Source organism: Chelonoidis abingdonii, chromosome 14, assembly GCF_003597395.2.
Source record: "Chelonoidis abingdonii isolate Lonesome George chromosome 14, CheloAbing_2.0, whole genome shotgun sequence".
NCBI lineage: Eukaryota > Metazoa > Chordata > Testudines > Testudinidae > Chelonoidis > Chelonoidis abingdonii.
The window spans coordinates 35023374-35036158 of NC_133782.1; the positions used below are offsets into that span (position 1 = coordinate 35023374).

At 45.6% G+C, this 12785-nt stretch overlaps 2 protein-coding genes across 2 annotated transcripts; both read left to right on the top strand.

The window, feature by feature from the left end:
- The first annotated feature begins 941 nt into the window (after positions 1-941).
- Positions 942-2930, top strand: LOC116821995 (olfactory receptor 10A2-like). Its single transcript, XM_032775553.1, has 2 exons — positions 942-1025; positions 1971-2930. Exons 1-2 carry the CDS (start codon positions 942-944, stop codon positions 2928-2930), a joined length of 1044 nt encoding a protein of 347 aa, XP_032631444.1.
- An 8579-nt stretch (positions 2931-11509) lies between these two features.
- LOC116821993 (olfactory receptor 5AP2-like) lies at positions 11510-12785 on the top strand. Its single transcript, XM_032775552.1, has one exon. The coding sequence runs from the start codon at positions 11811-11813 to the stop codon at positions 12783-12785; it is 975 nt and encodes a 324-aa protein (XP_032631443.1). The 5' UTR covers positions 11510-11810.

Below are 12785 nucleotides of genomic sequence, written 5' to 3' on the forward strand. Positions count from 1 at the left end.
GTGAAGACTAAAGCAAAAAATTCATTTAGTTTCTCTGCAATGATTTTATCGTCTTTAAATGCTCCTTTTGTATCTCTATCTATCCAGTAGGCAGGCATTGCCCAGGGACTCAGAAAATGGGAGATCATTGACAAAGCCCTGGCTGGGATGATTTAGTTGGGAACTGGTCCTGCTTTGAGCAGGGGATTGGACTAGATGACCTCCATGAGATCCCTTCCAACCCTGATATTCTATGATTCTATGGTCAGTTCTTGGTTCTAATACAGACTCCCTGTGTGGCTTTGAGTAAGTTACCTAGGAAAAAATAAAAGTGTGTACATCCTATTTTCAAAGGAGGCTTTGGGCTAGATTCACAAAGGGGTTTAGGCGCCTAAATCTCAGAATCAGTCCCCACTGGGATTCACAAACCCCGCTCTGCTACCACTGAATGCTATAAGTGCCTAAATTTGTTTAGCATGCAAGGTTTTGCAGTAAGAAGAGCTCTTAAACATCTAATTTTCTCCCTCTGGGTATGCACACTGCTGCCACACATGAGGCATCTGGGTTCCTATACCTCAAAGCAATACATTGGACAGGCTAAAATGAAGAGTCTTGAAATCAATAATCGCTTTTGAAAATTGTGGCCTGCATTCTTCTCTTGAAATCAGTGTCAAAGGCTAATTGAACAGGAGATGCTGGGCTATTCTATTAGAGGTGTAGTTTGTGTGGTGTTGAAGTCTCCCAACACAGTGAAGTCTCCTGAAATTCCTCTCTGTGTCAGACAGGATCTCTCTCAGTTCCTCAGGGAATGCTTTGGTACCTGTGGGTTTATAGATTAGAAGGCTACACAAGAAAGTCCATCTGAGAATAATCACTGGGAGAGGAAGAGTGGAAGTCTTGGAGAAGACCACTGGCAGCTTGTTATACTAGTTTGTTTTCCTGGAAGGTGCTCAGACGATACCATGATAGGCACCAAGATAAATGGATGGATGGATGGATGGATGGATGGAAAGATGATGAAGTTAGTGTTTGATGAAACATTGCCTGTAAACCAACAGAAAGGGATTCTCCCAACAAAAGCAAAATATTCCCATTAGGGCACAAATCCAATTTAATTAATGGCCACTGCTTTCTTCTAACAGAGAGTGATTCTCTGTAATTATTCCTGCTGTTTATAAACTAGAGTAAATACATTAATAAAAGCAGGGTATAGTGTGAATGAGATGACTCAGGTAAGATCAGCATTGCTGCTGACGGATTCTTCATTTATGAAGAAGGATGAAGTCAATAGACAGGTCTGTTTGTTTTATTTATTTAAAATCATTTATTTAAAAAAAAAAACCTGGGTTTGGGGGATATCAAAATGGGAGTGTTAGGTCTGAGCCCTGAGTAGCTGGGATGGTTTAGTATGTAAAAGACTGAATTATACAGTGTTTAATTCAATACAAAATCCCTTTAGCTTTTTACCTTTAGCTAGATCTTGGAATGTTCATAACCATGTTGCTCACCCAATCATCTCAGACACTTTGTAGAGATCTGGGTCCAAATTCAGCACCAAGATAAGTGGATGCCATGGTCATTGACAGGAGCGGAAAATTCAGAAATTCTCTGTCTCACTAATCACATTCTCATCCCTTGAGCTAATATTTTAAAAGACAATGGCATTTTTGTGAATACATATTTTCCCATTCTGAATATTTTTTTCCTGAATTTATATTTCTAGAGCTAGTTTACCAGGCACGGGCTGGACAATGCTGTGGGAATGAAACAGCCTCTAGTAAATGAGGCTGTTTGTAGAATTCCTGTGTCATTTGCTCTAGAAGTTGGAAGGTACATAATAGATAGCTGGAATAGGTGCATATGTATACTCAAAAATGTAAGTGTAGACATGATCAGAGCCCTAGTTTAGATGAGGAGAGTTGAGCTTTCATACCAATTGAGTTTTGCTGACCAATGATTGAGGGTTTTTTTTTCCAAATATATATGTCTAGTGGGATACCATTGTCAACAATGCAAAGGAAAATCGCAGTGCTACCACAGAATTCATCCTGCTTGGGTTTGGAAACCTCCATGAACTGCAGCTTCTACCCTTTGTGACTGTTTTATTTATCTACATGATCACTGTCTCTGGTAACATGCTTGTTGTCATCACTGTATTGGCTGATCGTAGCCTTCACACCCCCATGTACTTTTTCCTGGGCAACTTATCCGTCTTGGAGATCTGCTACATCTCAACCATTGTCCCTAAGATGTTGAGAACCTTCCTTACAGAGCATGAAGTTATTTCACTCATGGGTTGTATCACACAGTTGTATGTGTTTGGTTCCCTAGGTATTTCTGAGTGTTTGCTCTTGTCAGTCATGTCCTTTGACCGGTATTTAGCCATCTGCCGTCCGCTACATTATTCAGCAATAATGAACTTCAAGGCTTGCCTTCTGCTAGCAGCTGGTTCTTGGGCTGCTGGCTTTGCGGTTCCTGTGATAAGCATAGTTATGGTATTCAGATTGCCTTTCTTTATTTCCAATGAGATAGACCATTTCTTCTGCGATTTAATGCCTCTGCTAAAACTGTTGTGCACTGGTGCTTATAAGATTGAGGTTGTAACTTTTACCTTTGCTGCCTGTGTGGTTGTGGTTCCATGTTTACTAACCCTTGTTTCCTACTACAGGATCATATTGACTATCTCTAGGATCCCTTCCACCACAGGAAAAAAAAAAGCCTTCTCCACCTGCTCCTCACACCTTCTTATTGTTAGCATTTTCTATGGGGCCCTCATTATTATCTACGGTTTTCCAATAGGAAATCAGTCACCTGGTCTAAACAAAGTCTTCTCTGTGCTCTACACTGTCCTAACTCCCACAGCCAACCCCCTCATATACAGTCTGAGAAACAAGGAGGTCAAGGATGCCCTGAGAAGCATTGCAATGAAGGCAATCACTTTCAGAAGTTAAATGGTTATCCCTGATGTTGGATGTTTGGCATGAATTGCATTTCCATTCATTTCTGTCAATGTAGATAGTTGCTAAGTTAAAAATGCTGGGCTGTACATGGCATGAGTGCAAAGAGGAGCTCTCTGCATTTAGTGCTTATGGTTTGTCACCCTTCTAGGTTGTTTTGTAAATTTCAGGCAGAGTCACATGTTATTGGATGGCTATAAAAATAGTTTAAACTAAAAGCAATTTTGATGAAAGAATGTTATCCATTACTTCTAGGATCTCTTGCATTTAACTCCTAGGGGAATTCTGTACCACTGCACAATATAAAATTTGCACAGAATTAATGTTCTGAGCAGAATTTCAAGTTTTTCCCACAGAAATGGGGCTGCATTAGGGGCTGCTGGACTTGCAGAGCACAGTTCTCCAGCTCACAGTGAGTGGAGGGCCCATCCTGGTGGAGATGGAGGCTCTGCACATTCTGGCACCCAGCTTGATCCTCATCCACCCAAGGATCAGAAAGGGCCTGGAAGACCTGGCTCTGGCAAAGGTTGAAGAAGGGCCAGGCCGCACTGTGTCAACTGATGGGACAGTAAAGAAGGTGGGGAGAGTAAAGACTCTGGAGGGGGGTTGTGCATGTGTCTGGGCCAGGGGTGACCTGTGGCTGGACCCTGCGAAGAGGGGTACAAGTATCTGGGGTGGGAGGTGCCCCACAGCTGGACACTGGGGGGAGGGTTTGTGGGTGTCTGGGCTGGGGGGTGCCCTGCACCTGTGAACTGGGGGTGGGGGATGTGGATATCTGGGCTCTGGGGAGCCTCATGTTGCCCCCTCCAGCATTCCCCAGTTGGAACTGGTTGTTACAGGGGATTTCTTTCACTCTCTGCTCCTTAGGGAATCTTTGCTTTGATGTTGTTTTTTTCTGGTTGACGTACTTGTTGACAGGTATTTTGAAATAAGTTAGCAATCACTTATTGGAGTGATTATACTGTGTTATTCTGACAAATAAAATATGCAGAAGTTTTAATAGTTTGGTGAAAAGTTCCCCAAGGAATAGCATTGGTCAGCTTTTCTGGAAGGTTTGACCCAAAAGTCGTAATTATTTGGGTGTTGTTATTTCTGGGTGGTCAGCTTGAGACACTTTAAAGAAGTATGATTCTAAGAAAATAATCAGCACCCAACCTATGCAAATCAAAGCCCAGTTACATTCAATCATTTTTGGCTGGCATTTTCCAAATGGCCTGAGGGACTTGAAATTCTGTGGGATTTCATCTTTATGGTCTGGATTTTTAAAGGAATTTAGGTTTCTGTGGGATTTTCAAAAGCATCTAAACACTTAAAAATCATCTTTTGCAATGACAGTTAGTATGGAGGGACATTGGAATATACACTAGCTGCCTAAATACCTTTAAAAATGTGTCCCTTTGGCCCTTTGGACATCCCAGCCTTAACACTGTAGCTTGAAATAGCCATTAGAGCAAAATAAACACCATGTGGGAGGCACAAAGAACAATGCAACATCCAAAGGCACTTAACGGATCTTTGTAACTTTGAAAAATCTCACCCTATTTTGATTAAAAGAATACTATCCATTTCTTCTGTCATCTGTCTTGCTTGAGGAATGCCTTTGTTTTATGTTACATATACTAACACTGAGCTAATTGTTGGTATTAAATAAATAAGATGAAGATTTCACCATTTTCATCATGGTCATCAACATTTTTTCAACAGAGCCATGAAATTGGCCTTTTCCCCTTAGTGCTGTAGTGGATCCGGATGGCATCAGAACAGCATACAGGCCATTTTGCCACATTGTTCTCAAAATGGCATCCTCTGCACAGCATGACCTCACACACACCGTACATGAGAGGTCTTACTGCATGCAGGACGGCCTTTGAAGACCTACATGTCTCTCTGCCTCCTGACTGGGGTATTTCCAAGCTGCATAGTCCCCTGCCTGCACTATGTTACTCCCAACAAGCCAGACTGCCTTACCAGGTTGATGTGTGGGCTTGGCTTTCTGTTCCAAGGCTATGAATTACCATAAATGAGAGTAGTTATAAGTCACCATGCACCAAGCACAGTTAAAGCATTTCAGAGAAAACCTCTTCAATACAAGAAAAGAATCTACGAGCATGCTAGTAAGGTTAGCGGAGATCATCCCAACTCCCACCGTGGGGGATCTGCTCCATGCACGGCCGGTGCAAGGATGTTTCATGCCCTAGGCAAAACTTCCACCTTGTGCGCCCCCCCCACTCGCCCCCCTGAGGCGCCCCCCCCGTGGCAACTCTACCTCCTGCCCTGAGGCACCCTCCCCACCAGCTCATCCCTGCTCCATGCACGAGCACAAGCACCCCGAGAACTCCATCGCTGCTTCACTTCTCCCGCCTCCCAGGTTTGCGGAGCCTAAGCTGATTGGTGCGGCAGGCCTGGGATGGGGGAGAAATGAAGCATCTCACCCCTGCCCTGCCTCCTCCCCAAGCACGCCATGGCTGCTTCACTTCTCCCGCCTTCCAGGCTTGTGGCACCAATCAGCTTAGGCGCCGCAAGCCTGGGAGGTGGGAGAAATGAAGCAGTCATGGCTTGCTTGGGGAGGAGGTGGGGCAGGGATGAGCTGAGGCAGGGCGTTCCCTTGCATGCTGCCCCCCCCCAGTTTACTTGCTGCAGGTGGCCCTCCCCACGCTCCCCTGCCCCAGGTCCCTACACCTAAATGCCAACAGCGACCAGGGCGGCTGGAGATCTGGCCGCTGCAGTCTCTGCCAAAGAAAATGGTGCCCCCCAAATCCCAGCACCCTAGGCAACTGCCTAGGTTGCTTAAATGGTTGCACCGGCCCTGGGTCCATGTGAGTCCTTCCAACTCATCCATAAGGAAAGGAGGCCTCATGGGACAGAAGGTCCTGTCCATTCACTGGATCAGAAATAAGGCCCCATGTCAGTTTAAACTCAGGCTAGTTCTCCAGAAGTCCTTCCTTTGTCTGTTGACCTCAGGAGAATCCAGTTTGAGCCAGTATATGAGACCCTCTTCAGGTCGGGGTACCTTTCTGGCGATGTCACAGAAGGAGTGAATTTGTCTAAACACCCCCACTCACCTTTTCTTAGTTCCTGGAGGGCCGTAGTCAGCCTTCTCCATGGAATTACACACAGTCCCTGGTCTACAGTGATACATAAATTTATCTCCGTAAGATCTCCCAATGATGTGGTAGCTACTTGCCAGATATGTCACACCAAGTGTTTATATTGCACCTTGCCTGTTGGGTTTCTGACCAAGACTGGGAGTCGTACACACTACAACAGCAATACAATAACAGTAATAATATAATTTGGTGCCTCACAGTGTAAATTGCAAGACTGAGGCCCGGATGTCTGAAGTTATGTGTAAGGGGACTGTTGGCCCCTTACGAAAATTCAGTGGGTTTTTTTGGGTTGGCTAGCTCACAGTACCAAAAGGAAGAGAAAGGGTCGATGGGAAATCAGGACTCTGAGACTGACAGTCCCCAGGAAAAATGGGGAGTGGTCAATGCTTCACTTTAGCCTGACTGACAGGGTGGGCAGGCTAATGAGGGAGTCAGGAAGCCAGGCGGGTCCCATCGACCGTGTGAGCTGGAATTGCCTGGAACAGACAGAGTGGGGCTGAGCTAAGGAGAGAGCAGGGGCCTGAGTTGAGCTGGGGAACAGAGCTGTGCCACCCAGAGAGAACCAGGTCAGTGCTGAGAACAGAGTTACAGAAGCAGCCCAGAAAGCAGACCTGTGCTGGGAGCAGAACTGTAGCAAGCAGGACCAGAGAAGCAGCCCAGGGAGCTGGAGGCAGAACAGCGGCCATGCTGAGGCAGAGTGGAGCTGGAGCTGGGGCTGGGGCTGAAGCAGTCTAGAGCTGGGTACGGTGAGCAGCTGGGGAGAGTGAGAGGCCAAGCACAGGGAGACACCTCCAGCCGAGAAGTCTTGCAGGCCAGACTTGGAGGGGATCGTAACCCCAAAAGGACACGGGCTATGCCAGGAAGAAAGGTACTGCCACCCAAAGCCTGAAGGCGTGTGGCCACTGCCAGAGCAAGTGTCCGACCCACAGCCTCCCTGCAGCACAGCCAGGGCCTAGACAGGAGCCCTGGGATGTGTGAGGAGCAGACTGAACTTCCCTTACATTCCAGAGATGCTGGTTGTGATGCCCCTGTGCCACAGAGCGCACCCCAGAGTGGGGACACTCGAAGCCCCTGCCTTAAGTGACCACAACAAGGTTGGGGGTTGAGCCCCTCAGGAATCCTGGGCCCAGCCTTGTTGGGGTTATGAGGACTCTACCACATGGGAAATTGGAAGGGGAGTCTCGAGGTCAGGCAGGACTCTGGGAAAGGGAGGTGGGAGTGAGGACTCAGATCCTTTCAGTAGCCCATTTCACCGGGGTAGTGTATAAGCCAGGAAAGTTCCCCGCAATAGCGGGACAATTCCTCTGCTTACCTATGCAGGAGTAGCTGTTCTCAGCATTGCAATGCCTAACTTAATTTACAGCTTAACTCACATTTTCAGAAAGGATTTTGGCACCTAGGAGCCAAAATCCCACTGATAGTTGATGGGGCCTTGACTCTGAAATGCCTAAATCCCTTTTAAAAATGAGATTTAGGCTCCTAAATCATTTAGTTGTTGCAACACTGAGTGAAACAACACCTAAATGCCTTCAAAAATCTTCACCTAAGTTTGATCTTTTTATTTTATTTTAATTATTTTATTTTAGTTATTTTATCAGTAAAATGTCTGAAGGTATATTCATATTTTCATGTGCTCCATCAAAATCCTTTCAAAGGCTGTCATTGACTTCCATGGGCTTTGGATGAATCCCTGTCTTCATAGGGAAGTTTTGTGCCTGGGCCAACAAAGTCCCATAAAAATTCGGCCAAGTCGTTTCCAGACCACAGAGAAATAGACTGTCCCTTTTCTGTAGGGAGGTGTAATTTTAGATCTTCATTACCATGCTGTTTTCCATCAACCATGTCTCCTTAACTTTGACCTCACAAACTCTCCATGAGATACACTTTGCACTATAATCCCATGTGCTGTGCATGCATCATGGAAAGGTCTTCAGAGACCAAGGCTCAAACAGTTGCCAAGGCAGATAAAAGGTCTCTGCTTATGTTCAAACATCTGGATTTTGGACTGAATTGAAGAGACACAGCTCTGCTCCCCAGGTAGGTGGGAAAGCAATTTTGTTGCTTTTTCAAATGGGTAAAAGCTTCTCAGTTCTGACTCTATTATTGGGACAATGAGTTTCACGGCTACCACAATTCAGGGCAACAAAAGTTCTGGGATGGATAGAAAACTTCATGTTTCAGGGATGAAGGCAATCTCTAACTATAGAGACCACTAGAGAGGCAGATTATCTGACATCTGCTTCATGCAGAAAGCACCTTGTACTGGCCTCTGTCAGAGACAGAATACTAGGCTATCTGAACCTCAGATCTGACCAACCTGGCAATCTCAGTGCTTCTAATAGAAATCAGTTAGCATGAGTCTCCTCTCGCTCGCAGGAGCAGAAATCAGGGGCAGCTTCACACATATCCGATCAGTATCTATCCCCGACTGGGTGGAAGAACAGGAGGTGTGGATGGCTTAAGTGGCTGGGAATGTGATACAAAAATCAATCAATGATTCAAGTGCATGCCATGTCACTCTATTCACCTAACTTTGTTATCATTACTCAGGGATTTGGTGGCCATTGTGAGTTAGAGTGCACCTGATACTATTCAAGTGCAATATCAGATGGCTCCGGTGTATCAACACTTACAACCAGGTGTTGTGCTTATTAGGAGATCAGGACCACACATGGCAGTTAATACTGGCTGGTGCAAACTCAAAATTGTGGAACTGATGGCATGGGACATGTGCTTATAAATTACTTTCTTGATGAAAAAAATCATTTCAGAATTTTTATTTCTGAAAGGGATCATTCAACAAGTTGCTTGGAAAAGTTTGCAGCACTTGGCGCTTGTTTATATTTGAACAATGTTGTACCTAGCCGATCCTTATCAAAGCAGGTGAATGACCATCCCAGGGTCTTACAGACTAGTGACACTGTTCAATACCAGTACACTTATTAAAGCAATAATGAGAGAGAGAGAGAGAGAGAGTTCTAGAACACTGGGAAGAATGGCACTTGATAGGAAGAATTATGTATGGCTTCTATAATATCATAATGCATCTCAACATTTAGCAGAGTGTGTGTGTGTGTAAGAAAGAGAGAGAGAATCAAGCAAGAGGTTGATGACAGGAGTACGTCACATGTATTTGGATTGCCAAAACAAACTTGATAAAGCCACTCACCAGAAGCTGTGAAGGAAGCTGCATAGTACATTGGTTAGTGTTCTGCCATGGATCGAAACGGCAAAAGGTTAGCAGGTTATATTTAATAGTGTTTTGCACCCATATAAAAGAGAAGGGGAAACAGCCTCACTGATTCCAGTGGAGTTACTCCTGATGTATGCAAGGAGGTTTGAGAGAAGAGCGAGCCCCCTTAAAGAGAGCAAAGCTTGCAGCAAGGATTTTCAGAGATGAAGCACCCAATTCCTGGCCGATTGCTTTGAAAATCCCAGTCAAAGTGGTATTATTTACAAAATGTTCTTGTCTTTAAAACAAGGGCACTGAGGAGACAAAGGTAACAAATGATTTTGTCAATCGGATGTGATTGTCAAGGAAATGTAAATTCTGGGAAATGAACTCTAGATTTGCTTTTTCCATTTAATATTTTGTTGGAGGTGGGGTGGGAGGGAAGCAACCTACAGAGAAACCATAATTTTTTTTAGCATTGATGTCAGTCCCACCAGCTTTCCGAGTAGCAGTGTCAACCGGTCATTCCAGAGTAACTCTTGAGTCCTCAGCATGGGGCAAGGCATTACTTCCATTGATATCAGTTGAAAAGAGAAGCAAATCTGCCCTGCTAAAAAAAAGATCATCTCTTTAAAAAGAACTCACTGTTGCTTCCAGGCATGAAATCTCCTGAATCTATCTATCTATCTATCTATCCTGCGATCAGTATAAGTCTAACATACACTACACGTCTGTGGCTGAACAATACAGTCCCTTTGTGCCACCTTCTTTCTCCAGATATGCATAATCTCAGCTCTTTAGCAATGCTTAGAAGAGGCAGACATTTACTATGAGACAGGAAACGCTGATTGATCCCTGTTAAAACAGCATAGGGAAAGACCATTCTGAGCATCATTGGAACCTATTCTCTGCCTATTTTTTACTTAATTGGCAAAAACTGCTCTTTCTATTACTTGCCTGGAACCTTTGAAGACCCACCACCTTCATTGTGGCTGCAGGGATGAAAATGATTGGCCCTATAAGTAGTCCTTGATAAGCAAATCTTCTTATTCTCCCCTCCCCAGCCCCAGCCTGAATATGGGAGATTTTACCACACTCTGTTGAAGATACGATGGTGGGGAAGTTGGAACCTTTTGCGATGATGAGGTTGAGCGTGGAATTTGGAGAAGCACGGGCTGGGAGGCTGGTCTCCCCACCAGCAGAGAGTTAAGCATATGGCGCATTATCTGTGGTGCATAGTGGTCCTGCCAGCAGTGACTTGTGGAGGAGTAGATGGCATGAACTGCCAGGTCAGGTCAGGTTTTAGTTTCCTTGCTATGCAGGCTGTGCATCAGAAATATGCTGCGTACAGCAACCTGAACGGACACACAATGGAGGCTGAGGTTTCCAAAGCCATCTAAGGAACTGGGCACCCCAATTCCTATTCAAATGGATGGCAATGAGTCATCTTCCTCTCTTAGGCAGCTTTGAATATCCCAGATGCAGTTTTTGTGCTTCAATTACACTAGCCATGCAATGAGGACCACCAAGAGACCCAGCTGGCCTCATGTTAGGCCTGCCGGTGCTTTTGCTTCATGCCTTTCTGTAACTGAGGGACAGAGACAAGCCCTCTGAGGAAGCTCAGTCAATAAAGGGTTGAGTGGTAAGAAGATAGGTGGCATAGTGAGTATGGGTCTTTGGAAACCTTTCATTCAATTCCTTCCTCCGTCACAGCCCCCTTGGTCAAGTCACTTAGTCTCTCTCTGCCTGGGTTCCTTATCTGTAAAGTGGGGTAACAGCATTTCCATTTATGAAAGGGATTTTGGGGGGAATAAATATATTACAGGTTGTTAGATGTTGTTGTGATGGGAGTAATGTAGGTGCATTAGATATATAAGAAATGCTATTTTTAGACTCGTGTTAGTCTGGATCTGTAAAAAAGCAATAAAGAGTCCTGTGGCATCTTATAGACTAACAGATGTATTGGAGCATAAGCTTTCATGGGTTAATACCCACTTTGTCAGATGCATTCATCAGAAGAAAAAGTGTCTCTGTTATTTGCACCCAATTTTTCTGTCAGGCACTTCAGTGTAAATCCAGAATAACTCAATTGGCTTTGAGAAAAGAAATAAGGCAAACCTTTGGGGCAAATTCTTCTCTCAGACGCCCTAGTATAAATCCAGAGTCAGAGCCAATTAACAATAACTCGAGTTCTTCTCACCCTCAGATCTCACGGCACGTTATGTTGAAGTCTAGCATCATTACCTTCATTTTACAAGTGGGTAAACTGAGGTACAGAAGGGGGATGGGACTTTCTCTAGATAGCCCAACAGGCCAGTACCAGAGCTTGGGATAAAACCCAGTAGAGCACTTTGTTCACTTGTTCACACTATCATCTGGTTTAATTCCAAGATAGGACTCTGGCCTTTTGGGCCCAATTCTGTTCTCATTTAACCCCGTATCAATCCAGAGTGACTCAGTGGAATTCTTCTGGCCCAACTGAGATCAGAGTCTGTCCCCCAGCATTAAAATGTGGAGATACTAGGACCAGCAGTGGAGGTTCCCAGCCTCTCTGTGATAATTCCCTTTCTCCTTTCCCCTTGTCAGATCCCAAGCATGGGCAGTGGAAACAGCACCACGGTGACAGAGTTTGTCCTTCTGGGCTTCACATCAAGCCCAGACCTGCGAGCTCTGCTCTTCGTGCTTTTCTCAGTCAGCTATGTCACCATCCTGCTGGGGAACGCAGGCCTCCTGCTGGTCATCCACCTCGACAGTTGCCTGCACACCCCCATGTACCTCTTCCTCAGGCACCTGTCCTTCGTCGACCTCTGCTACTCCTCTGCCATTGTCCCCAGGGCTCTGAACAGCTTTGTGATGGGAGATGGGACAATCTCCTTCCTGGGGTGCGCCGTGCAGTTCTGTGTCTTCGGCGGCATGCTGACCACCGAGTGCTGTCTGCTAGCCGTCATGGCCTATGACCGCTTTGTGGCCATCTGCAAGCCACTGCTCTACACGGTCGCCATGTCCGATGGGATTTGCACCTGGCTCCTGGTCTGCTCCTATGCCAGCAGCTTCCTGAACTCCTTAATCCAAACTGGCTACACATTCAGCTTGCCCTTCTGCGGGGCCAACCAGGTGGACCATTTCTTCTGTGACATCACACCCCTGCTGAAACTCTCTTGCACCAAGACCCAGAGCAACAAGACCATCATCCTGGCCTCAGCCTGCGTCATCGGTGTCAGCAGCTTCCTGATCACACTGATCTCCTACCTGTACATCTTCACGGCCATCCTTAGGATCCCCTCCCCTCAGGGCAGGCGCAAGACCTTCTCCACCTGCACCTCTCACCTCACAGCTGTCTCCATCTTCTTCGGGACTCTGATCTTCATGTACTTGCGGCCCAAGCCAAGTTATTCTGCTCAGCAGGACAAAGCTGTCTCTGTGCTGTACACAATAGTGATTCCCATGGTGAACCCCATGATCTACAGCCTGAGAAATAAGGATGTTAAAGAGGCATTGAGGAGATGCTTCCTGTCACAGTCACTGGGTGGCGTCTTTCCACCTTTCCCTCCCCCAAAGAATCTGGCCTAA